At 36.8% G+C, this 24,934-nt stretch overlaps 1 protein-coding gene across 2 annotated transcripts; it reads left to right on the forward strand.

Moving 5' to 3' along the window:
* The first annotated feature begins 967 nt into the window (after positions 1-967).
* TUBGCP5 (tubulin gamma complex component 5) lies at positions 968-24,756 on the forward strand. 2 transcript variants are annotated; one of them, XM_014892437.2, is made up of 24 exons: positions 968-1,143; positions 3,584-3,637; positions 3,730-3,838; positions 5,821-5,917; positions 6,517-6,627; positions 7,172-7,242; positions 7,725-7,860; positions 9,407-9,524; positions 10,952-11,041; positions 11,734-11,827; positions 12,147-12,393; positions 12,504-12,706; positions 13,342-13,457; positions 14,748-15,016; positions 15,903-16,101; positions 17,510-17,698; positions 18,264-18,446; positions 18,742-18,826; positions 18,930-19,050; positions 19,736-19,914; positions 20,651-20,776; positions 21,345-21,433; positions 22,501-22,601; positions 23,710-24,756. In XM_014892437.2, exons 1-24 carry the CDS (start codon positions 983-985, stop codon positions 23,754-23,756), a joined length of 3,195 nt encoding a protein of 1,064 aa, XP_014747923.2. In that variant the 5' UTR covers positions 968-982; the 3' UTR covers positions 23,757-24,756. The 2 variants fall into 2 exon arrangements, with proteins under 2 accessions (XP_014747923.2, XP_014747930.2); XM_014892444.2 differs by lacking the exon at positions 6,517-6,627.
* Positions 24,757-24,934: the final 178 nt, after the last annotated feature.

Here is a 24,934-nt window from a genome sequence, read left to right on the forward strand (position 1 = left end):
AGATCAAGAGGGACAAAACCCAACAGTGAAGGGTAGAACAACTGCAGCAATGCAGGGATTGCTACAGGAATTGAACAATAATACCATTTCCCACTGATTTGGCTAGTTTTTTTAGAAGGAATTTCATAGCCAGGTTGTTGTCCTTGCAGAACAAAACAAAACAACACACCAAATGAACAGATAAAAGCATTTTAAGCTGCTCAGCAAAGGTTTGACATGGAACTGGGACAAGCTGGTTTCTCACTGCACTCCTGATTTCCCTGCTCAGGATCTATGTACACAATATCCACCAGCAGTGGTTTCTCCAGCTGAGCAAAAGCAGGGATTCAGTCAGGGAGGAACACATGGGTTCCTGTTTGGATGAGTAATCATCCTAGAAGCAAATAGTCTTAATCTGCACTAGGGGAAGTTTAGGTTGGACATTAGGATGAATTTCTTCACAAAAAGGGCGATCAGATATTAGATTAGATTTAGAAATGGGCAGCTCAAGGAAGTGGTGGAGTCACCATCCTGGAGGCGTTAAAGGAAAGCCTGGACATGGCCCTCAGTGCCATGGTCTATGGACATGGTGGTGTTGGGTCATAGCTTGGACTCGGTCATTTCAGAAGGCTCTTCCAACCTAACTGATTCTGCAATCAATCAGTAATTGACAGTTACTGATGCCGGGAGATTATGGGGATCCTTCGGAAAACAGGTGGCGTTTCCGTGACAGGGGGATACTGAAGCAGTGAGGCTAGACCGGCGGTGGCCCTGCCGGCGAGAAAAGTGTCCCGCTGCCTCCCGCTGCCTCCCGCTGCCTCCCTCTCTCCCCTTCCCGCGGGGCCCCTCACGGCCCCAGCCGCCCGCGCCTCCGCCGCTCCCGGCGCGGCGGCCACGCGCATGCGCGGCCCTGGGAAGCCTCGCGAGAGGAGGAGGAGGCGGTGGCGGCCCGGAGTGGCGCCGGCGGTGCCGTCCCGGTGTCCCCCTGCCCCGCCACCGGGCCATGGCCGCGCCGCCGGCCTCGCCCGGTCCCCGCGGCCGCTTCGAGCAGGAGCAGGACCGCGCCATCCGCGCCCTGGTGCGCTGTGTGACCGGCCTGCCCGAGGAGGAGCTGGGCGGAGAGCGCTTCCAGGCGGCGCTCAATTTCGCCTGGTCCAACTTCAGGTCAGCGGGAGCATGGAGGGTCCCCGGGTGTGGGATGAGGCCGCGGTCCGCCGTGCCCGCCGTGTCCGGGGAAGCTGTGTACGAGTCGCTGCCACAGATTCAATGACTGCTAGTCCATCACGCTTGAATCTTGGCCTTTTAGGGATTTTCTCCTGCTCTTTTAAAAGGTGCCTTTCAGCATGTTCATTTAGCCGCCCAAAACTTTCTTGGAGGGAGATACATTATGGTTGTATAAAGTGAGCGAGTGAGGAGTACTCTGCCAAGTTGAGAGAAACCTTCTGGCTAGGAATGCAGTGCTGCTTGTGTGAAAGGTTATCAGTCTGCAGGAGGAGAACGTGTTTGGTGTTATTTGGGCTTGTCAGAAACGTGGGCTTTATTAATTTGTAATACATGGTTTTTACTGCCTTTATACTGCCACCTCAAATGCCCTTATTCAAGTTTCACACACAGTTATCACAGTTACTGTTCCAGTCTATTCTGCCAGCGTGAGTTGGACTCAGTGGTCCTTGTGGCTCCCTTCCAACTCGGAATGTTCTGTGAAAGCTGTGAAGCTCTTACATGATGTATTTCCAGTTACCCTACTATCGCTAACTGCTGCCTCTTTGAAATCGTATGCAGCTAGTAGTTAATCCATATAAAATTAGTGCTACTTTACATTTTTCATGCTGATAAAATGCGTTTTTGGGGAAGCAGTAGCATAACTGCATTACACCTATGAATCCTAACTAATAATAGGCTCAAATAAAATTGTTTTAATATGCAAATCTCGCCCTCAGTTGTGGTCACCCAGGTGCTTGTGTAGCTGTGTGCTCTTTTAGATTGGGGAACTGTTGGGGTTTTATTTGAGTTTTTTACGTGTCAGGAAAACAGAAAGGGTGATTCAGAGTGAACAAGAAACTTTTGACAGGGAGGATTGGGAAGAGGAAGGGTTTTTTTCGTGCCAGAATTATTGTCCAAGGAATGTGCATGGAACATCAGCCTGAAATTATCTAGTATTACGTTTGCAAACAGTGAGACCTTTAGTAAAAACTCTCCTAAATTCAATTTTGTGAAACTAATAATTTGTATTGTTAGATTTGATGATGTGTCTGTACTGTAGTTCTCTTATATCTTCATGCAGCACTCTAGTCCTCTTCCATTTATTATGTTCCCAACTTGCCTAAAAAAATGATTTTTTTCCCATGTATGTTAGCCATTAATTAAAGCTTTGAGTAACAGACTAAAGAATTTTCACTAATAACTTCCCTGCAGCTTAATTTTTCCTTTCAGAACAGATTCTTGGTTTGATTTTTTTATTGTCTTTTCAGTGTGATATTCTAAATCTTCCAGTTCTTATACTTACCACCACTTTGAAATAATGATTTCCTATGTAAGCTAATGTGCTGTAATAAATTAGATATTTTCTTAAACGTAAATGCCATCTACTTAGTCAGAGCTTTATTTTATTGTGCTCTTATTCCAAATCCTTGTACACAGTTGAAATCAGACTAACATGTCTGTAGTTAACCAAGTCTTTTTTTCTTCTTTCTGGACCTATCTTCATCCTGCAGTGCTAGTTACTAAAAATCCTTGCTAACAGTTTCACTTTCTGGTTCATTACTTTGGCATTGAGGTGATTTCATATTGTCTTTTAAACAATATTTTTGTTTAATATATTTTCTGTTGCTCATGACTGGGATTCAGCAGTTTTCATTTCTGTCTGTGGTCATGAGAATTTTATCACTTTCTCTCACTTGTTGCTGGAAACATTGGTTTGGTTTTGAGGGCATATAGAGTGTTTTGGTTTTGTGCTCAGTGTTGTCACATCTTATTCCCTGGTTTTTAATCTCTGTATTTGAAGAACCTATTCATAGCCCAGTTTAGTCTCCAAAGACAATTTTACCTTTCATGAGTTCTTGTTTTGTCTCTGTACATATCTATACCTTCGTTGGTATATCTGTCTTTATTTTTGATCAAGCTCTCTTTTCTCTTAGACACTCTCCCTTGTCCTTTATAAAAAAGAGCTTCATTTGGGTTTAGAGGCTTTCCCATATGGGTGTTTGTTTTGCCTGTGCCTGTGATGCAGGTCCCAGATAATTTTGTGCATTTGACACCAATGCCTTTGACAGCACAGTTCTTGATCTCTTTGCTCTACTTGACTTAGCAGACAGCATACTTTAATTGCATAGTTTGCTGGTGTAGTAGTAATTTTCCATTCAGCTTAGAGTGCTGGTTAGATGTAACCTGTATTCAGTTTTTTCTTTCTTTCAGGCCAATTATATTTAATCCTTCTTGAGCTAAGAGATGCCAAGATTGAATTTTGTTGATGCTTAATGCTGTTGCTGAATTAAGTGTGCATTATTAAACTAGTAATGTTGTCTTCATATATGTAAATCAGCTTTATTTTCTTCCCTACTTCAGTTTTCTTTTAAACATATTCTAATGCAGATTTCTTACACAGATTTCACCGTTTTCTTGATGTGAACAGTCATAAAGTAGAGAGAACAATAGAAGGGTAAGTTTTATGTCTGTATATTAATAATGCTTTGGTTATATATATGTATATATATATTTTAAAAGCCTTCTTGATACTATTTTTGTTATTAGAATACATGAAAAATTGGTAATTCATTCTGACCTTGGAAAAGCTGCAAGCTGGAAAAGACTAACAGAAAAATTTCTGAACTTGCCACTCCCTAGTACTGAAGAAACAAAGGTATGTACATTGCAATTTCGTTCTTGTTATTTTTTCCTTCAGTTGTAATGTGTTGGAAATTTCAGGTGACTTAGTAGTGGGCTTTGGAGTTGCTGTTCAGGCCATGAATTTCCAGAAATGCAAATACATTTATTATCTTCTCAGAGTTTCAGCACATGGAGTTTCATGACTTAAAGTACATGATCTCATTGCAGAGGAGGTGTTCTAAGGTCAGCATTGAACAAATGCTGTAGCTGGAGTCTAGGTGAATCTAGATTACTGTCTGTTCTAAAACAACAATGAACTGAGCATTTCTTATTCTTTGCCAATTTTTTTTTTTACCTTAAGTAATCCATCTGGGTGTTTTGGTTTTTGGGTTTTCAGTTGAAGTGCTCCTGTTCTGTAGCTGCCATATTGAGACTGTGGGTGTGTTTCACCATTGATACTCTTTGTATCAAATCAGTTTAGGATATGGAGTGGATGAATCTGGCAAAAATTGTCTCACTTAGTTTTCTTTGCAGTGTGGCAGTATAATAATGAATTGGATCTTAGAAAGTTCCTGCTCTTGGGAGATTTAAGCTTCTGATTTAAGAAGTGGTGCTCCATATAATGGTGTTCTTTAATGGTGTGTTCTGAGTTGCAGTCTGATTTCTCATTGAACTGACATTTCTCTTTCTTTGCATGTTCTAGGTTCCTTTTTAATTTGTGGGGCAAACCCAGGAGCCCTTAATAGCTTAGGCATATTCTGTTACTATACTGTAGTCTCTAGATTTTTGAAAATGTACCTTTAGTAGTGCATTTTTTGAGATTTGAATGAAATTAAAACCAACCTAACCAAACACCCGAGCAAGCACTTAATATTTGAATGTTGCAAGTATCCTAAGATTTTTTTAATTTCCTTTTCTTTTTGAAAATGTAACTGGGGTGTGGCTATAGGTAGATTAATCTCATATTTGGGAAGTTAAATGGCATTTAGTTTTTAGCAGTGACACATAACTGGGAAGATTAAGTATTTATTGGTTTCTCTGACTGGTAAGTGGAACACCAGCTCACACATGTGATTCTGTCAGTGACCTACTGGTTTTCTTTGACAAAATCAGTAGTGTTCAGTAGGAACATGTTATAATCCTTGTACAGAGGTGAGTATCATGCTGCTTTATCAGAAATTTGAGTAACTTTCTCTAAAATGCAAGTGGAACTCATTCCAAAGCTTTATGTATTTATGAATGTGTGAAAGTGTATAAGGATTTAGAAAGCAGAATCTCCATGTGTCTATATGGTTGTGAAATGATTGGCTGAAGATCTTTGTAAAGTTAAAATGAGGCCAAAGAAAAATCTTTTTATAGTAATAAATGGTTGTACATTGGTAAACTTATTTTATGGAATAGACAATAATACAGATCTCTGGACCGTACCAGTGCTGACACAGTATTCTAAACTGATTGAAGGCCTCTGTTTCACAACTGCAATATTGGAGTTAAAGATTTATCCTTAAAGATTTTTGTAGCTTTTCAGATCTGAGAAGATAATGTGAACATGATATTAAAACGTAGTGATTTCAGCTAACTTCATTTTAGCCTCTGTTTGAAATAATTGGCTGTGTGAAAAGGGAAGCTAAGACTTAGTTTCCTGTAGGCTCAATACCTGTGTCCTTCCAGTTCATCCACGTTTATGTGGCTGTCTGCTATCCCTTAAGTATGTCCTGAGATGACTTCCTACTTTCACAGGACTTGCATCTTTTCCATATTCTCTGATTATTGGCTCAGTAAGAGGCAGCATAGGCTGTGGCTGCTTTTGAAGGGTTTGTATACTGATTGGCTAATTAATAGGCAGAAGAAGATGGAAAACATTCAATATCATGTTGCAGATGTTATTTTTGTAATTCAGGACTGGGGAATGGGAACTAACAGGGAGCATTCCTGCAGATAATGGGCTCACTTTATTACTAAGCGAAATCTTTTAGAGCACTTACAGACTTGCTTTTTTTCTAATGTGTTTTAAAGACGGATACACACTATTCCATACTGTCTCTTCTGTTGTGTTTGTCTGATTCACCATCCAACACTACCTATGTGGAAAAACCAAGAGTCAAAGAAATGGGTAAGTTTACAAGATGTTTATATGGCTAATGAAAGATACAATCTGCAATGCAATCTGATAAAAAGGACGTTTTTCCTTTCCATTTTATTATCTCCTTCATTTCACATTGCTTTATTGGTTGTCTTTATAATTTATGCATTTAAAATAGCTTGCAAGTCCTTCCTACCCTTGTTTATGTTGCATCACTTAATTAAGTTTTCCAGCCACTGAAGTACCTTGGGAACTCTCTTTGACTTGTACCACTATCACAAACAAACGTTCTCTACCTGTTCAGCAGTGCTTACATGCTCAAAGACAGACAATGGGTTTCTATCCTGAGTCCCTGTCTTGCACCTCAATATTAGATCTCTTGAAAAAGTTTTGGTAATGTAAATTTGTACGTTTCCTACATAATCAAGGAAAGGGAGATACATTTGAAGGTTTCCAGAGGGAGATCCCAGCTGCCTGCTTTCTAAAGTAGGACTTTTTCACTCAGTGCCTGAAAATGAGGCTTGTGCTTAAGTTTGAGTGGATACCATCCCCCATTTGTTTACAATGTTATATCATAGACTGAAAGAAGAATATTTCAGACTAACCTAAAGAAAATCTTGCATCTTAAGATTCCTTTTTGAATGATCTCTGCACATTCCCTCGGCGGTGTTTTGAATGCACTTTCAGCCCATTCCAGGAATGTGAATATGAAGAAGTTATCTCAAACAACACTAATTACAGTTGAGTAAGCTTCACGTTTAAGATGTCATATGTTGTAAGTGTGATTGTTACTTTGAAAGTATCACACATCACATCATGGATATGTGGTGTCTTTTCTTGGAGAGTAAGACAGTTCTTGATTTATGTTGTTTACAGTCTGGGATCCTTGTGCATATTTAAATTGTACATTTAGAATGTTTCCATTGAGCTAAATGGGACTTATTAGTCACAATAAGTGGTGTGTTGCATTCTTGCATGTTCTTCCAGGATCGAAGTGTAGGTTAGTGTAACATAATAGAGTTAAATGTGCTGATGATACATTTTGAGTGTATAAGCAACAAAGTTGAGAATTAATAAGGGATATACATGGTTGATACATCACAATCTATGTCATGTTGAAAGTACATAACCTTGTTAATGGAACAGTGGTGTAACCTTAAGTGGAAGTGTCTTTTGTTTTAGCTATAGAGTATCAAGATACTTTTAACTTTGGAAGTGTTTTTAGAGGAAAACAAAGTCAGAGTTATGTGATACTTACTATTTTTATGTTTATATTTCTCTTAGAAAAAGAAGAATTTGATTGGGGAAAGTATTTGATGGAAGGAGAAGAAATTTACTTTGGCATAGATACACCAGTAAGTAATTTCTTGAGGTAAAAAACCCCAACTGTATAAGCTGGTTTGGAGTGTGTTAGAGACCTGATTGAGTTGTCCTAGTTTGTATGCTCTGTGTGTTGATTCTTGCAGGATTCCCCAGTACTCTGCTCAATCCATGAAATAACACAGACCCAAGCGAAATAACAGTAATACAAATAATTTTTTTCCCACAATTTTTTGACTTAGTCCTGCAGTTAAACTGTCTGCTTCTGCTGACCCTTGCTTCCACCTAATCAGAACTTGCTGCAGTTCTGTGATCTTTTCCAGATCTCTCGTTTGCTGGTTATTAACATTGTATATATCTTAAATAATTCTTTGTTAGACAGTTATGTAGTCCTAGTGTCCTGAATTTACTTTATAGTGTAAAAAAGAATAGTTAACGTTTGTCGTGAATAGGAGCTGAATATAGATGTGTCAGCTATGTTGTACTGAAGTGTCCTGGGGTTTGTTGCACTTCATAGGATTGGTCTGGAGAAAGTGAAGAGGAAGAGGACACTCAGCCCTTGAGCAGGGAGGACTCTGGTATTCAAGTAGACAGGACACCTTTAGAAGACCAAGATCCAAATAAGAAGACAGTGCCTAATGCTTCCTGGAAAGGTTAGAATAAGCTGTAATTCTTCTGATATAGATACTAAAATTTAGCAAGGTAATGCAGCTTTTTAAATTATTCTTCAGTGATCTGTAACACAGTACAGATCTATAATTGTAACATCAGATGCATTTTACTGCTCATTACTGATGGGTTTTTTTTACAGTAAGGAAACAATATGGAAAGTTTGATCTGGTTTCTGTTACTGTTAATGGAGAAGAATTCTGTTCATTCCTGTGGAAATTTACATGGATATTCCAATATAGAAATGGAAATTTATAGTAAATGCAGCATGTAGTTGTATGGATATAATGTAAATTTTTATTATTAAGTATCAGAATGCTGACATGAAATTTACTTTCCAGTGTAAATAGTTAACTCAGTTGTGAGTATGAAATCTTTCTGAAAAAAAAAAAAGGTTTATTTAGTTAAAACACTAGTGGCTTTCTCTTGAATAGCTCAAGGGAGTATTAAATGTAGCTGTATTCTTTTTCATAAAATATTATAGGGTACAGTTTACCTGGCACATGGCAACTGCATACTGTATATAAGCAGTAGCTGTCTAACTGGGATTAGATAAAGTTCTGTTGACAATCACATTTTAGAAAAAAACTGTTTTAGATTATGTACTAAATGTCTAATAAAGAGGAATGTAGTGATAAGGTTGATGACATTTGGCAGTTTATTTTTTAAGTCAGCCTGTTTTTGTATATAGCATTTGAGAATTGCCTGAGGAAGAAGTACACTTTTGAGAAATAATTGGAAACCATGTGAAACCATCTTCAAGCTTAGAGAATCTTATATCTTGAGATGGAAGGGATCCTCAAGGATCATCAGATTCCAGCTCCTAGTCCTGCACAGGATCATCCCCAAGAGTCACACCATGTGCCTAAGAGTGTTGTCCAAACATTCCTTGAACTCTGTCAGGCTGGTGCTGTGACCACTGCCCTGGGGAGCTGTTCCAGTGCCCAACCACCCTCTGGGTGAAGAACCTTTTCCTAATATCCAGCCTAAACATCCCCTGACACAGCTTCAAGCCATCGCCTCGGCCCCTATCACTGGTCACCAGAGAGAAGAGATCAGTGTCTGTTCCTGCACTTCCCCTCATGAGGAAGCTGTGAACCATGGTGAGGTCTCCACCCAGCGTCCTCTTCTGCAGGCTGAACAGACCAACTGACCACAGCTGCTCCTCATACAGCTTCCCCTCTAGGGATGTCACGGTCTTTGTCGCCCTTGTCTAGACACTCTAATAGCTCTTTCTTATATTGTGGCACCCAAAACAGCTCATAGTCCTCACCAGGACTGAGAAGGGCTTATTTTTTAGGACTTTTGCAGCATTTGGGAAATGCGGCATTTCTGTGTAAATTAATTTGTGCACAGTGGTATTAAATTCCCAGTGCAGTAAAGTGTAAGTGCTTGTAAATGGTAATTCATTTGAAAAGATCTCTGATTCTGCAGCTGAGTGAATAGGCTTATTAATAACTTCTTCCTGTGTTTTGTAAGCATTTCCTGCATAAATAAAGACACCTTGCTGCCTGTCACATGTTTTCACAGTTGGTGAGCCTGATGCCCGCAGCTGGCTGGAGCAGCACGTAGTTCCTCAGTACTGGACAGGAAGGGCTCCTCGCTTTTCACATAGTTTGCACTTGCATTCCAATCTGGCTGCTGTCTGGTAAGAAAACAATATCAATTACATACTCCTTCCTGGCATATAATGCTAAATATTGACTTTTTAAGCCTCTTTCTGTTGGAAGCATAAAGATATAGCTATTACAATTCACTAAAGAACTGAATTAAAGGGGTGCAAATTTATAAGATGAACACATGAGCTGCTTTTTCTATTAATAGATTCTTATCCTTTTATTTAATTTTTATCAATTTTCTCATGTCAGAGAGAGGTTTCATTTTTCAAAGGTGCAGATCTTACTGTTGAGTTTTGTTTGGCTTGACCCTTATGAAGATCTCTAAGGAGCTAATATAGGCATGCTGTAAGCGGTCCTGGAAGTGAGGAGTCCCCTAATGTTTGAATTTTTAAAATGTTTTTGGTGCCTCCCTTACAAAGTTAAACATAAATTTTGTGTAGAGAAGGAACTTCAAACAGTATATTGCATAATCTGTCATGGCCTTGGAAGGAAAATGAGAATTAAAAATAAAAGCGAGACTAATTCTTTCCTGTCCCAAATTTTAATGTATCAGTAATGAAGTTCATTAGATTTGCCCTTGGTTTTCTTAATTTAATGAATTTCTTAATGAAGGAGTTATTTTAGTATAAGGTGGTTGTCTAGCCAGTTATGAACCACAATTTGCAGTGAATATTAGAAAATGAGTAACATGAAAAAAGCAACGCTGCTTCTGCTGCAGTGTTGTTAGCAGATGTATATTTTACATATGTATGACATATAATTGTATTACTTAATTTGGGCTTTTAAATTTTGAGTGTGGTTGCATGACTTTTGCCACTGATGATGTTAATGAGTAAAAGTACTAAAAATGTAAATAATCATTCTATACTTCTCTAAAACATGAAAAGGTACTGAGGATGGTTTACCAAGAATTGCATAAGACAGGATCATAAGAGAAAATTCTTAGGTGGCTATGAAAGTTTCCACTTCTTAAGTAAACTTTTGAGCTAAAGAGAGAGTTTTCTTATATGGATTAGAAAAATTGTTATTTTATTTTTTTAGCCTAGGTTTTTTTTTTTTTTTTCTGGAAAGTAATAAGTTTTCATGGCACTGAATGAGAAATAACTGAACAGAAATAACTGAATCATTTAAAAAAAAACAACCCAAACCCACAACCTCCCTCCCCCTCCTGCCCCTAAAATATTGGAAATTCAGTACTTCAGGCATTTGCTGCTTAATTTCTTGTCTTGCTATGTAAGACAAGATGATATTTGAGTGTTTTCCACAGTATGTTGCTTAACAATATGAAAATAAACTGCTTTTTTTATATACTTAGAATGTCCCCATGAGCATTGAATCTGGCTCAGATGTGAGCAGAACAAAACTGAGCCTAAAGATTATTGCTTCATTCCTACTTTCAGGTGATTCAGCTATTGTTTCAGCCATTAAATTGTTTTCATTTCCTTTTTTTCCTAAGGGACCACCATTTGTACACCAGTGATCCTTTGTATGTGCCAGAAGAGAGGACACTGGTCACGGAAACTCAGGTTATACGAGAAACTCTTTGGTGAGTGCAGCATCACAAATCTTGTATTTTGACTTTTAGTATTTCTCTCAAGGAAATGAGAGGACTATCTTTGAAGATGTCAGAAGAAGGAAGTATAACAGAGCCTTTTTAATTTACACTGTTTTTGACAGTAATTATGCTGTATATGTATTAACCATTCACATTTGAGGTACTGGAACAGGTTGCCCAGAGAAGCTGTGGATGCCCTATCCCTGGCAGGTTGGATGGAGCTCTGAGCAACCTGGTCTGGTGAGAGAGGGGTCACTTCATGGCCTGAAGACTGGAACTAAATGATCTTGAAGGTCCTTTCTATTCTGTGATTCACAAAGAAGAAAGTAGCTTACTACTTTTTTTGGGCATTGATTATTCAAGTCTAATTGTTAGAAAAAACCGATTTGTTCTTATCTTGTCCGTATAGATTTATAAAACAATGTCCAGTCTTAGAAAGCAGGCTGAGCCATCCTATAGCTGGAAATTATCTCAACTGGAAAGAAACTTTAGGAAATATTTACTTCATGCCAGTGTTTTCTTGTTCTGGCAACAACTTACAGTACCAATGGCATCGAACTTGATCTGTGGTCTCCTGTTACTAAAAGAAAATAAACTTTTAGGCAAGGGAGAGTTATTTCTTTTATTAATTATATATAGTCCATTAAAGGGGAAAATTACTACTCTTTTTGTTTCTTTTCAAGGCTACTTTCAGGAGTGAAAAAGCTTTTTATATTTCAGCTGAATGATGGAAAAGTGACTGTGCGGAATGATATTATTGTAACTCATTTAACCCATGTAAGTTGTTTCTGAATCTCTGAGGAATATGTCATTAGAAAGATGTAATTCGTGGGAATAGAAAATTAAACTGCTTGTGGAAATTTCTACAATTTTTCTACATACTTTAACAATGCTTTGTCTAAATAAGAGCATCTGGCTTAATAAAACTGAATGGGCTGTTCCTGTATCTGAGAATGTGATGAAGCAATAGCAATTGCAGAGTTTTATAATATTTTAATTCATGAAACTAATACTGTAATTCAGTTTTTAGGCTTTATGAAATACAGTTTTTGTTAGATGATTCTAAAAGGCTTTTTTTTTTTTTTTTTTAAATCAGAATTGCCTGAGATCTGTATTGGAGCAGATAGCAGCATATGGTCAAGTTGTGTTTAGACTACAGAAGTTTATTGATGAAGTGATGGGACACAGCCCAGAAAGCATAATGCATGGAACAGTTTCCACTCCAAAGAAGACTACTGAAGCCCCATTCAGAACTTACCAAGCTTTTATGTGGGCTTTGTATAAATATTTCATTAGCTTTAAAGAAGAACTTACTGAAATTGAAAAATGCATAATCAACAAAGGTATAGTACAAGGGAATTTTTACATGAGGGGAACACACAAATAATTAGCACTGACAAAATTTGCTTTTCTGTTATTATTTTATGCATCTTGGTTTTTTTTTTATTTCCAGATAAAACAGTCACACTTTCAATAGTAATAGATAAGTTGTCTCCCAGACTGACACAGCTGAAAGTACTTCACAAGGTGTTCAGCACAGGAGTAGCAGAAGTGCCTCCTGATACTAGAAATGTTGTACGAGCATCTCATCTGCTTAACACCCTCTACAAAGCTATTCTTGAGTATGACAGTGTTGGAGAGGCATCTGAGCAAACGGTAGGGGAAATAATTCCTTCCTTAATAGAACAGCACACTAGAACTAAATTAGTTACTGGATTTAGTAACTAACGCATTACTGTTTTTTGACATGAGTTCACTCAACCTGGACGAAAATGGGTTTTATGAGAGGAAGGACTGTGGAAAATCAGAGGCCAGGAAGCTGTTTTGGAAGAGAGAACTTTGGAATAGCTTTCCCTCCTATTTCTACAACTGCATAATTCAGTTAATGCTGAAATGTGGGTTTTTGGATTTTTACAGTAACTTGATTATACTATTGAAAATATAGTTGATGTCATTATATCCTTTTGTTTTTCTGATTTCGATGTTATGAAACCACAGAGTGTTTTATGACAACCCCTTACTGTTTCAGAGATGTTAGAGTGAAAAAGGGCTGTTTGGATTTGTGATGACAAGAGTAACAAGGGGAACCATGCCACAGTGCAGGGTTCCATCAAAAAAAAAAGCTGTAATTTTTAGTTTAACATTTTATCTTTAAAATCCTTAAGTGTAGTTATGTATATATTACGAACTGTGATTGCACAATTAAGAAATTAGACTTTACCATATTGCTTTCAAAGCTTGTTATAAAAAAAATTCAGCCAGTTTGTTTGTTTTTTCCCCTTTAAATTCAGGTATCCCTTTTGTTCTCTCTGTGGGTTGAAACTGTGAGGCCGTACTTACAGACAGTGGATGAGTGGATAGTCCATGGTAATTTGTTTGATCCTGCAAAGGAATTTATTATTCAGAGGTAGGGATGCTTGATACTAGACACACATAATGCTATGCAAGTAAACCTGTTATAAAACCTAGGGTAACGTAAAAGTAGGTTTTCACATTTGTTATCTTGCTTAAGAATTAATTTCTTAATCATACTTCTGTAACTTGTCTCAAACTTCCCATTAGGGAAATTACATAGATATAGATCTCTACCACATACTGTTCTAGAGTAGAAATCAATTATTTTGGGTTTTTTCCATCTATAGGAAATAATGAGCAGGCTGACTCTGAGTGTACTGACTTTTTTTAAGCAATTAACCATTTTTCATACCCAAGACATTTGCAAAAATTCCAAAATTTACTTTTAATTTCGTATTATGTTATGATGCTATTTGGAATTAAAATACTCATTGCTTCTGACTTGTAGTAAAGTTAATATGGTGTCTTGAACTACATGCACATACCCTAAACATTACTTGAGCTGTTAATTTTTGTTCTGTTGCTGTGCTACATTTTGTTGGTCTCTTTTTTTGACAGCTTGGAGTGGGAAGAGAATATGGAAATTAAAGTTCTGGCTTGTAATTACAAATCCATTTTTACCTATATGCCAAACTTAATTGAACCTGTGTCTGTTAACACATGTTGAGTTGAGCATGAAGTAAGAAAACAGCTTTAGAGTACTATTGTAGTAATTCCTTAGTAGCAGAGATCCTTAGCATCCTTATGTCCTCTTTTTGTGGTTCTATAATTGTGTTTTCAGTGCTACCAGCAGGACTGATTGCAACTTATATTTATGCTTCATTTTAATTACCTAATTTTAATTGTCTAATTAAAGTTTTTCCATCTGACTTCAAAGAACAAACTGTGTATCTGATGTAAACAAGAAAAAAAATCCAAAGTGAACTACAGATTGAGTTTGACCTACTCTAGAATTTTTCGGCTTTCTTAGTAGTAGTTACTTCAGTTTGAGGTTTTAAGTAAGTGTGCAAGTCAGTCACTCACCATTTTGACACTAAGGATGCATGCCACTGTGAATAGTTAACATCCTGGACAAATTTAATCATAATTGCTCCATTTGACTTGCTGTTAGGATTTATTTTGTTGCACAGTTGTTTTATCTCCCATGAGCTAATTGTTTATCCTTTTCAAAGTGTCTAGATAGTTTGCAAATAGGGATGAGCTAATTTTACACAGTTTTGAAAAAGCTTCATGACTATGCTAAGAGAAGGGCTAAGCACAGAACAAAGAGGATACATATCCTCTATTAATGAAGTTTCTTTTTGGAAAGGAAAATACTCAAGAGCTTTTTATTTCTTTGCAGAAACAAAAACGTTCCAGTTAATCACAGAGATTTTTGGTATGCTACCTACACATTATATAGTGTGTCAGAAAAGACAGAGAATGAAGAGAAAATGAGTGATAATGCCAGTGCCAGTTCTGGTAGTGATCAGGCCCCTTCAAGCAGACAGCACACAATGGTTTCTTTTCTGAAACCTGTACTAAAGCAAATTATCATGGCTGGAAAATCCATGCAGCTGTTGAAGAACCTTCAATGCAAAGACGGTTCTCCACAGCAGGCTGCATCAAGAGGTGAGATGTCAGTTTTTACCATTGAGCCTTAGGCTGTGTACCAGTATGGGTGTATTTTTTGGTAATGGGTTTCCTCTGGCTTTAGAATAATAGAACACTTTGTTGAATGCCAGTATTGTGGTTGGTAACTTCAGGTCTGATGGAAAACACTCTTCCAATGCAAACAAGTGATAAGAACAAAGTGAATAAAGTTAAGAATTCCATGTTCTTTTTATTGCTTTAAATTTTCCTCAAACTTCTTTTCATATGATTACAAAACATTTTTTTTTATGAGACAAAAGCAATTTGTATGTTCTAAGAGCAAAACCAGTAGCTTTTTTATAAATAATTGTTTTCCATTACTCAGTGGTTGAATAATCTAAGATAACATGTGGATTTTTTATTTTTTAAAGCTTACTCATAAGTAGATCAAAGATGTTTGGATATCTAGGATATTCCTCTTGAGTGATTGTAAAACATAATACAACATTGTAACTAATGTTTTGTTTGGGGTTTTTTTGCTTTTTTTTAAGGAAAAAAGGTGTTTTTATTCATTTTTCTTCTTCATGTTTAAAAGTAGAGATAGTTCATTGTTTTGGAGACTCACTTCAGTAAATACTGAAAGATTCTCAGGTGCTAAAAATTAATTGCTTTTGCACCTGAAGTAGGAAGTTCTTTACAATCTCAAAAATACTTAATATTTCAGATACCCATTCTGCAGTGGATTTGAACATATGCTTGACATTAGGCATTGGACTAGTCCTGTAATTTTAAATATGCATTTGAGGGTATTTTGTTTTCTGAATAGTGGTCTAAATGTCGTATTTTAGAAATTAGCTTCTAAATGTTGGACTGTGGAGTTCTTTGAATTCAGATGATGTTTTCTTCAATGTGTTGCCCAATTCAGATGCTGAACGGAAGAGTTTATATACGCTGTTCCTGGAATCGGTGCAGTCTCGCCTGCGGCACGGGGAGGAATCTGTTCCAGACATTATTACAGAACAGCAAGCCACAAAGCAGAGCCTGATTAAGATGCAGTCTATAGCAGAAAGACACTTGGAACTGGATGATGTCCATGACCCACTGCTGGCTATTAATTTTGCCAGGTAAATGAATGATCTTGTTGAGAATGGTGTTCAGCCTGGTGACATTTGGTAGATCACATTTTCATTGCTGCAAGTGCTACTGAAAACCAGCAAGTTCAGAATACAGATGAGCACCAACAATCAGTGACAGAAGCTAAATAGACACTCTGCTTCTGCATGGTTAAAGAAAAACAATTAAAATCGGTGAAGAATGTGCTACTTGCAATTGGTGGGATAGAAAATTGGAGTAGTCTTTATCATAGCAGGCTTTTAGCAAATAAGTGGTTTAATAGTGAATGCCATTGTAAAATCTGAACTTTTCAATGAGTTTGCTTGTTTTTTGTAAACAATTTCCTTGATTTGCACCAAAATATATTTATTCTATATTCTTAGAAGAATGCAGCTTCAGTTTTGGTGTGCTTAAATCATTTAATTGTAAAAGCCTTCCAAAATTCATTTTATTTGCATAAAAATTCTTCATTCTTCATAGTGAGGGAAGTCCTATAGTGTATAAATGTCTTGAAAATTAGCAGGAAAGATAAACTCTGAAAATCTTATTATATGATTACAAATAAGAAAATAGCTATTTATGTTTTTACTAAATACTAATTGTCTATTTACATGTTTTAAAACAGACATTAAAAAAGGAGGAACTTGTTTTGAAGAAATCATAGATGGGACTTTGTTTCCCTTGTTTATTGGGATTATTCCGGTTGTCCGAATTGCTACATTAATTCCACATCCATCTCATTTAGTCTATCTAGGCAATAGCTGTTGTGAGCCAGACTTCCTCTTAGAGTGGTTACAACCGGCAACTACCTTTCTATAAAATATTGCAATAATTTGATGCTTTCTGTGTAAAAACAATTAAACTTATCAAATCTAGACTACAGATACTCTCTTCCCATCATATAATATTATAGATAATATGTAGGGACCCCATAATTAAGATGCCTCAAACCAGTTCTCCATGTGTGGGGCGGTTTTTGGTTGTTTTTGTTTGTTTGTTTGTTTGGTAGTTGTTGGTTGAGTTTTTGTTTCTTCAATTTTATTTTTCATTCCTGGGAAGCTCATCTGAGTGCTGTATATGCGCAGTATAGTTCTAAAAGTTCATATCAAAGTGGGTTTGTTTAGTAAGCTGTATAATATTTGAACTTGATGTTTTTCAGAGGTATGCCTTAAGCAATTATGTGATTGTAGAATGCTGTCCTCTGTAATACTCTTAGGTCTGGTGATACACAAACAGTATGATGGATCACTTTATAGGCTGGTTACATGCTCTGCTTATAATCAGCTTGTATTACCCCTGCACCATATATTTCAGAGCAGAAGACCCAAATTTGATTAAAATCTTCGAAGGTATGACATAGTTTTATACCTTGTATGAATAATGAGCCTTCTTCCCTAAGTATCTTGTTTTATTTTGAAGATTATATTTGGAACAGAGTGACTTTCATGAGAAGTTTACTGGTGGGGATGTGTGTGTGGATAGATCCTCAGAATCCGTGACCTGCCAGACTTTCGAACTGACACTGAGGTCTTGTCTTTATCCTCACATAGACAAACAATACTTGGAATGCTGTGGTAATTTGATGCAAACTTTAAAGAAGGATTATAGGTAAGAAACTAGATTTCATTTTCCTTAACATTGTCTTTTGATTACCAGTGGTGTATCATCACTAAAAAGCAATTCTATGTTGTGTTTCTACTCCAGTTTGATAAATGGCTGTAAAGTCGTTAAGGAGAAAAGGGGGATCTGACATGATAGACTCTTGGGTGAAAACTTGATCTAGCTTGAATCAACAGCAAAGCTGTCATTTGTCATCAGTGGATGTTTGGTGGGGATATTATTTCAAACAGTATTTCTTAGTAGCATTGTCATTTTAAATTCATTTTAGGGGGACAAGATTTCCAAACTATGCTATTTCTGAGAATTACCTAGCCTGCAGGATAGCTTCCAGTGAAGTTAGTGTAGCAGTTAAAGCTTACAGCGAAAAATGCCTTGATTAAACAAAGGATTCACTGTAGGCTTTGTTATGTTTGTATTCAATACTGAGTTTTTGCTGTGAAGAGTTTTAAAGATTTTTGTTTCTGCAACAGTTGTGTTTTGTATTTACTATGTATGTTACATTCACTATGAGTATGATGAGACTCAGGAAATGTTTTATGTTTCTCTTGTTCAGGCTTGTAGAATATTTGCAGGCAATGAGAAATTTTTTCTTACTTGAAGCTGGAGATACCATGTATGACTTCTATACGTCTATTTTTGACAAAATTAGAGAAAAGGAAACTTGGCAGAATGTTGCTTTCTTAAATGTTCACCTACAAGAAGCAGTTGGACAACGCTATCCAGAGGACAGTGCAAGGTAAAGTGCAAAACATGCTTTAGTTATGTTTCTTTCACACTTAACTTGCATAAGTTGGGTTTTTGTTTATTGTGTATATTATTGTGTATTTTAATGAGTACACAATACTAATTATCGTGTACTCATTAAAATAATGTGCTTTAATGAAATTTTGAGCTGTTGTCCTCTTTCTTACCCAAGTCCTCCAGATTTAGTCAGACAGTTAGCGGTTAGCAGTGAGAAACAGAAATTAGTGAAACTAATTACTCACTTTAAACAGATTCTCACCAATTACATTACTTGTTTCCTTGCATAGGTTGTCAATATCGTTTGAAAGTGTTGATACAGCAAAGAAGAAACTCCCTGTCCACACCTTAGATGGTCTGACATTGAGTTACAAGGTAGTGAGTTAAAATTGCTGCAATTCTTATTCTAGAAGAGATTTAAAATGCTGTATTAAAGTGACTTGCATTTTCTATCTTTATTATCCTCTCCTCCTTCTAGGTTCCTTGGCCTGTGGATATAGTTATAAGCTTAGAATGCCAAAAAATTTACAATCAAGTTTTTCTGCTTTTACTGCAAATAAAGTGGGCCAAGTATAGTCTAGATGTTCTACGATTTGATGGTAAGATACTTCTTCAATGAAAGATACTCTGTTTTGTGGTCTAAGGATATGATTAGTCTTCTGCTTTCTGCAGTAAATAGTATAAACTAGTTAGAATTTTGATTAATTCTATAAAGTAATAATAATCACTGTTAGTGTTGCAAATTACATATATTAAGCTGAGCGTGTTTTTCAGTTCTTTTCAGCCTCAGGGGCAGTTCCATTCATGCATTCCCTTTGTCTCTTTGATTCAAGTCTACTTAGTTATATTGGAAACTTGTTACTTCATTCTACAGATGTTGCTATTGAAAGAAAGTCTGTCTACCACACCCTAATGTTTATGTATAGTCTTTTTATGATTAATACTTTGCAGACAAGAAAACAAGATGAAAAAGATACTCTATTTGAGATTGAAACAGTGAACTGTTGGGTGATTATAGAAAGAGATTTTCTAGTATTTACTGCACCAAATTAATGTTTATACTCTTCCTGTCCCATGTAAAGTGGATATAGACTTCATGTCTTAGAAAAATAAATTAGAATGTTAATGGGTTCATCTGCATTTTGACCATCAGTTAAGTAATTATCTTCCTAAAAGTATGTGTTTTTTTACTGTTTAGACTTTATGGGTATGACTTTTTGGTTAGGTCATTTCCCAAAAAGTACCACACTCTTGTTTTTGAAAAATTTTTTTTGTTTTTTTAAGAACTAGTCTCTGCTGCAGAAAACTCACAGGTTAAGGAAGGAACTTCATTGGAACAAGGAACGCCTCCTGTATTTGGACCACAGAAAGAAAGTATAAAACAACAAATACATCGCATGTTCCTCTTAAGAGTGAAACTTATGCATTTTGTCAACAGCCTGCACAACTACATCATGACTAGGGTTTGTCTTAGATCACAATTTCATTTATATTAGGAGCTTGTAATTGGAGATGCAGTATTAATTTTCCTTTAAAACCTAAAAAAAAAAAACCCAACCAAAAAGCAAAATATAAATAAAATGTCGTTTCTGCACGTGTTTCAGTTTCACCTTGGCCATTTTAAATCAGTAATTCTTAAAATGCTTTAGAAGTTCAACATGCATGTCATTGATCTTTGGGTATTGCTGATTCTTTTGTCTGCTTCTCCCAGTGCTAGATGACTTAAGCACAGTAGTGTAAAAAGAGGTTTCTGTAAGCTGTAACTTAAGAGCTATTATGCTTATAAAAGTGTTACAACAGATATTTTCATTAGATGGATTCTTCTCAAAAATCTCTAGTATACAGTGTATACATGACTTTCCAAATACAAAGGCAATGCCTGTAGATGCATATCTGCTCAATTATTGCCTTTTTTGCTTTTAATAAAATTAGTATATGCTCCAGTTCAGCCTCTCTGGGGATAGTCGTTGTGCCCTTGTGTAGTGGCAGTATAGCTATTTATGTGAGGAATGTTGCTGTGTAGTTATGAGAAGAGCTTGAAATTTTTGCTATTGATGGTAATTCGGAGGCTAATCCTACAATTTGAGAGGGAAGAGCAAGTGAATCATGCAATTTCAGGCTCTTTAAAAATATATTAGGAGGAAGTCATAATCACTTGCATGCAGCATTGAATTTAATAACTTCTGTCTTTTTTCTAAGATTCTCCACAGTACAGGCTTGGAGTTTCAGCATCAGGTAGAAGAAGCCAAAGACTTAGATCAGTTGATAAAGATTCATTACAGATACCTATCTACAATTCATGATCGCTGCTTACTGAGAGAAAAGGTGGGTAAAAAATTTGTATATTTGATGTATTGAGTTACCAGGACAAGAGAGTAGTTTTGTATTAATCATGCTGTTTTGCAGCATACATACTAAGCAATATATAGGTACTCTTGAGGAAGTGGTAGCTTTTCACACTGAGATCCAGTTTCCCTTGCTGTTCTCAGCTCAATTCTATCAAGAAAAGAGGATAAAATCAAATTCTTTATATTGGGTATTACATGACTTACTTGTTTCTAGAAGATGGGAGGTTTTGACCTAACTGAGGCTTGTTAATGTTATGAAGATTACACATAGTGGTATGTCAGGGAATGGAGGTACCTGGATAGCCTTGTAACCTTTTATCCCACATACTGTCTGTGTAAAGTCCACATCCAAGTAGTCAGCTGAGAAATGAATTAAGAACAAATACAAACATCTTCACTTTGGAAGAATCACATTGTACTTAGAAGATTGTTTTTTCAGGTCAGATTAAATAGCATATGAAACCTTTGGATTGCAGTGTAATAATGAAAATTATTATGCTTAACAATGAATTTCTGGCTTACTCCTTGCGTTTTAATTATTTTAGGTGAGCTTTGTGAAGGAAGCTATAATGAAAGTGTTAAATTTAGTACTGATGTTTGCAGACCGTTGGCAAGCTGGTTTAGGGGCTTGGAAGTAAGTACACGTATGTAAAATTCTACATGGTCATAATCTTGCAGCTCTGAGTATGATTGTGTGCCCAGAACTGCACCTCCAAGTGAGGCTGCACCAGTGCTGAATACAGTGGGACAGTCACCTCCTTTGTCCATCTGGCTGTGCTGTGTTTGATGCACCCCAGGGTGGGGTTTGCTCTCCTGGCTGCCTGGGCATCCTCTTTGCTCACTCCTGTTGAGTTCTTGTTAACCAGCACCTCTGGATCCCTTTTTGCTGCCACTCCTTTCCCCATTTGTACTTCTGTTTTTGCAACCTGCTGCTTGAAGGATGAATGATACTGGGCAAGTCTCCAAGGCTATGTCAGACACTCAGAAGTTGATGTATGGTCCTGAAGCCAGCTGGTGTGGACTGGCTTACTTCATATTTTTCAGGACTAATTTTTTTTGCCACAGATGCTACCTAAAACTTAGATCTCACTCTCCTGTGACATTAAGAAGTTGCTATTTTTGGAGTGTTTTTCTCATTCAGAGTGTCAGAAATTATTTACGAATGCTGTTGATAAAGACTGAAACTCGGGGCATATAGTTGCATGCTCTTGCACATGGCAGGAAAAAGTCATTGCTGGTGTCATCTGTATCTTCTTGGGAGAGGGGAAAAAGGAAAGGAGTGACTGTTGTGAACTATGTCTTCTCCTTTGACTGGTGAGTGCTAGCTGATAGAGTCCAAAGTGGAATTCAAGACATTAGCGGAGAGTAAAGCAATGTGGGTGTCCCTGTTTTATTGACCTTGAGATCCCCAAGGACCTCTAAAGCAGTAAGGACCAGGAAAGGCTCTCTGGCTTACAAACCTATGTAGAAATGATAGCTGTCAGTTAGAATCACACAGTTCCTCCAAGTCACTGCAGAGATTTCTAAAATGATGAGGAAATTATTAATGCCCCTTTGATGGTGCTCAGATGCTCTTGTCAAGTTCAAGCCAGAATTTTATGTAAAGAGTACTTTTGTCATTTACTGTGAAATTTTGGTCATACTTTGAAGATAACATAGGGGCTGGTCTGTTAACCATTCCTCTGTTAAACTGTTTTGTAGGATGGAATCCATAGAGAAGATGGAATCTGATTTTAAAAACTGTCACATGTTTCTTGTAACTGTTCTCAACAAAGCTGTCTGTCGAGGCTCTTTTCCCCATTGTAAGTACATGAGGCTTTTCAAATACCTGCATTTACACAAGTTTACTAGGAATGTGTTTATGTTTTAATCTGTTCTAATGTTTGTTGGCACATTTTAAATAATCTCATTTTGTGAGTTATGCACAGAGGGACACCAAGACTTACCTCTTATTAAGTTAAAGTCATTATTTTTTAAGAGTATTTGTGCCAAGCTTTTCTGTGACAGCTATCTTCAGTTTATCTGTTTACTTGATATGGGGAAGGTGTGTAGCCAAGCAAGTGACAAGCATTTTTCCAAACTAATGAAACTAAGATCTGGGGGCATAGAAGAGCATTCTTTTTGTTGGTATTGGCAACGACAACTGTGATATATCTTGAGCAGATAAGATTTTAGTGTTATGGTGCCTCAGCTGCAACTACACTGGGCTCTTGGCTCTGTCCATCTGTTGGAAGTTACTTTCTTGGCAGTAGAAGCAGCAGCAGATGACATATCTATGCTTCCACTTACAACCCTGGTATGAGCTTAAATTGTTAATCAGTGCCAGTTTGAGTTAGGGGGGCAACTGCTCACTGATGTTGTGGGGCATCACTGTTAGCTGGGATGCAGGTGGATGTTCTCCCAGGTTTCTACACCACCTGTAGATGTGCCTAGGGGACATGACTTATTGGTGGACTGGGCAGTCTTAGGTTAGTGTTTGGACTTGATTATTTTAAAGGTCTTTCCCAACCTAAATGAGTCTGTGTCTAAAACAGGCAGTATCTGCCATCACTGCTACTCACAGCTACAAGAGCTTGTCTGCAGAACACTCCATGAGAATGGCTTGCTGTATATAAACCTCCACAACTTTTTTTTTTTGGTGTACAACAGTATTTCGAACAAAGGAGCTAATTTCTTGCTAGTTGTTACCATGTGAAATAACTAACAGGTAGCTGGTGTTGAATGTGGTGAAATATTATCTAAGCTGTCAGAGACTTACAAAATGTCTTACTGTCTGAAGTCCCAAAGTACTACAATTTAAAAAGTTAATCGGTATCTTCCTATTAAAGGACAGAATTGAATGTTGCAATAAATATTTTCAGAGTGCTGCAAATACAAATATTAACTACTTTTTTATGGTTTGTTTCACAGTGGAATCTTTAGCTTTGTCACTAATGGCTGGCATGGAACAAAGTTAACGCACACTTCCACTGAATTAAGGAAGAACTGAGCAGGATTTATGTTGAAATTCCTGTGTTAAAGAACCGTAAGCATTTTGCACTCCAGTTTAAAATGTATATAGGTAAATGATGCTGGTGTTTTGGAGCTATGTAAAATATTTTAAAATGTAAATAATGTACAGGTATTTAAGGGTGTTGGTTGTGGCAGTGTGTGTATATGCTTCAACATCAAAAAACATGTATAGTGTAAAATTCATTCCATGTAAACTGTCTTACTTGAAAATACATTAAATATATTTCATGCTGAAAAAAGGAAATTTTTTTCTTTAATTATGCGTAATTGATGGTTTACGTTTTCCGTTAATTTTTCAGCTGTGACTGGGTCACAGGGCAGTGTGGAGTGATGTGACTCAAATCTTGGTGTTTAGAAGGTTCGTTGAGTTAATTTTTGGCCTTTTTTCCTTTGCAAAATGGCTAAGAAGCATTCATCTTCCTTGCTTAGTGGTTCTTAAGAAATCTTTAAGAAGACTGTTACAAGAAGCTGATGTAAAAAATGCAAGATTAATTTATCAAAATGGATTATAGCAGAACATGAAACACCAGTATTTTTTATGTTAAATGTTGAAATGCTTACTAATTTTAGTGGTAACTCTGGTCAGTTTAAGTAGGATTAAGATGACAGTGTGTAATGTATTAGTTTAAACGACTGGATTGTTGAGATGTTTCAAAGGTGGTCAGATATGACTTGACGTTTATCCTTCTTCTATGCCTTTTCCAAGCAAACTTTTGCAGCTAATAGCTAATCTCCTGTAAAGCAGTAGATTGTGCTACAGAAGGGTACATTTCTGGACAAGTAAATGTGGAATTTGTTCTGCATGAGATGACTTGCCCTGTTTCCTCTCCATGAATGTTTCTCTAGAATTCTGGCATCAGTACACCTGCATTAAAAAAGATAAAATCAATCATAGCTATTTACCTAATTGTTTATTTGAATAAATAAAATATTTGATAATTAGAATTTCACTGTTGTGTGTGTTTCTGCTGAAATTCAGTCAGTAACCTAAAGTTTGAGAGGTCTTTCTTAAAGGTAAATGAAGTATATTACTACTGTGACTACTGTGATGTCTTGGGTTTAAGCTTTATATTTTTCAGACTTTCTGCTGCTTGGTATGTAACTGAAACTTCATATTAGGTGT

The sequence above is a fragment of the Sturnus vulgaris genome, chromosome 2, assembly GCF_052056855.1.
Source record: "Sturnus vulgaris isolate bStuVul1 chromosome 2, bStuVul1.hap1, whole genome shotgun sequence".
Classification (NCBI taxonomy): Eukaryota; Metazoa; Chordata; class Aves; order Passeriformes; family Sturnidae; genus Sturnus; species Sturnus vulgaris.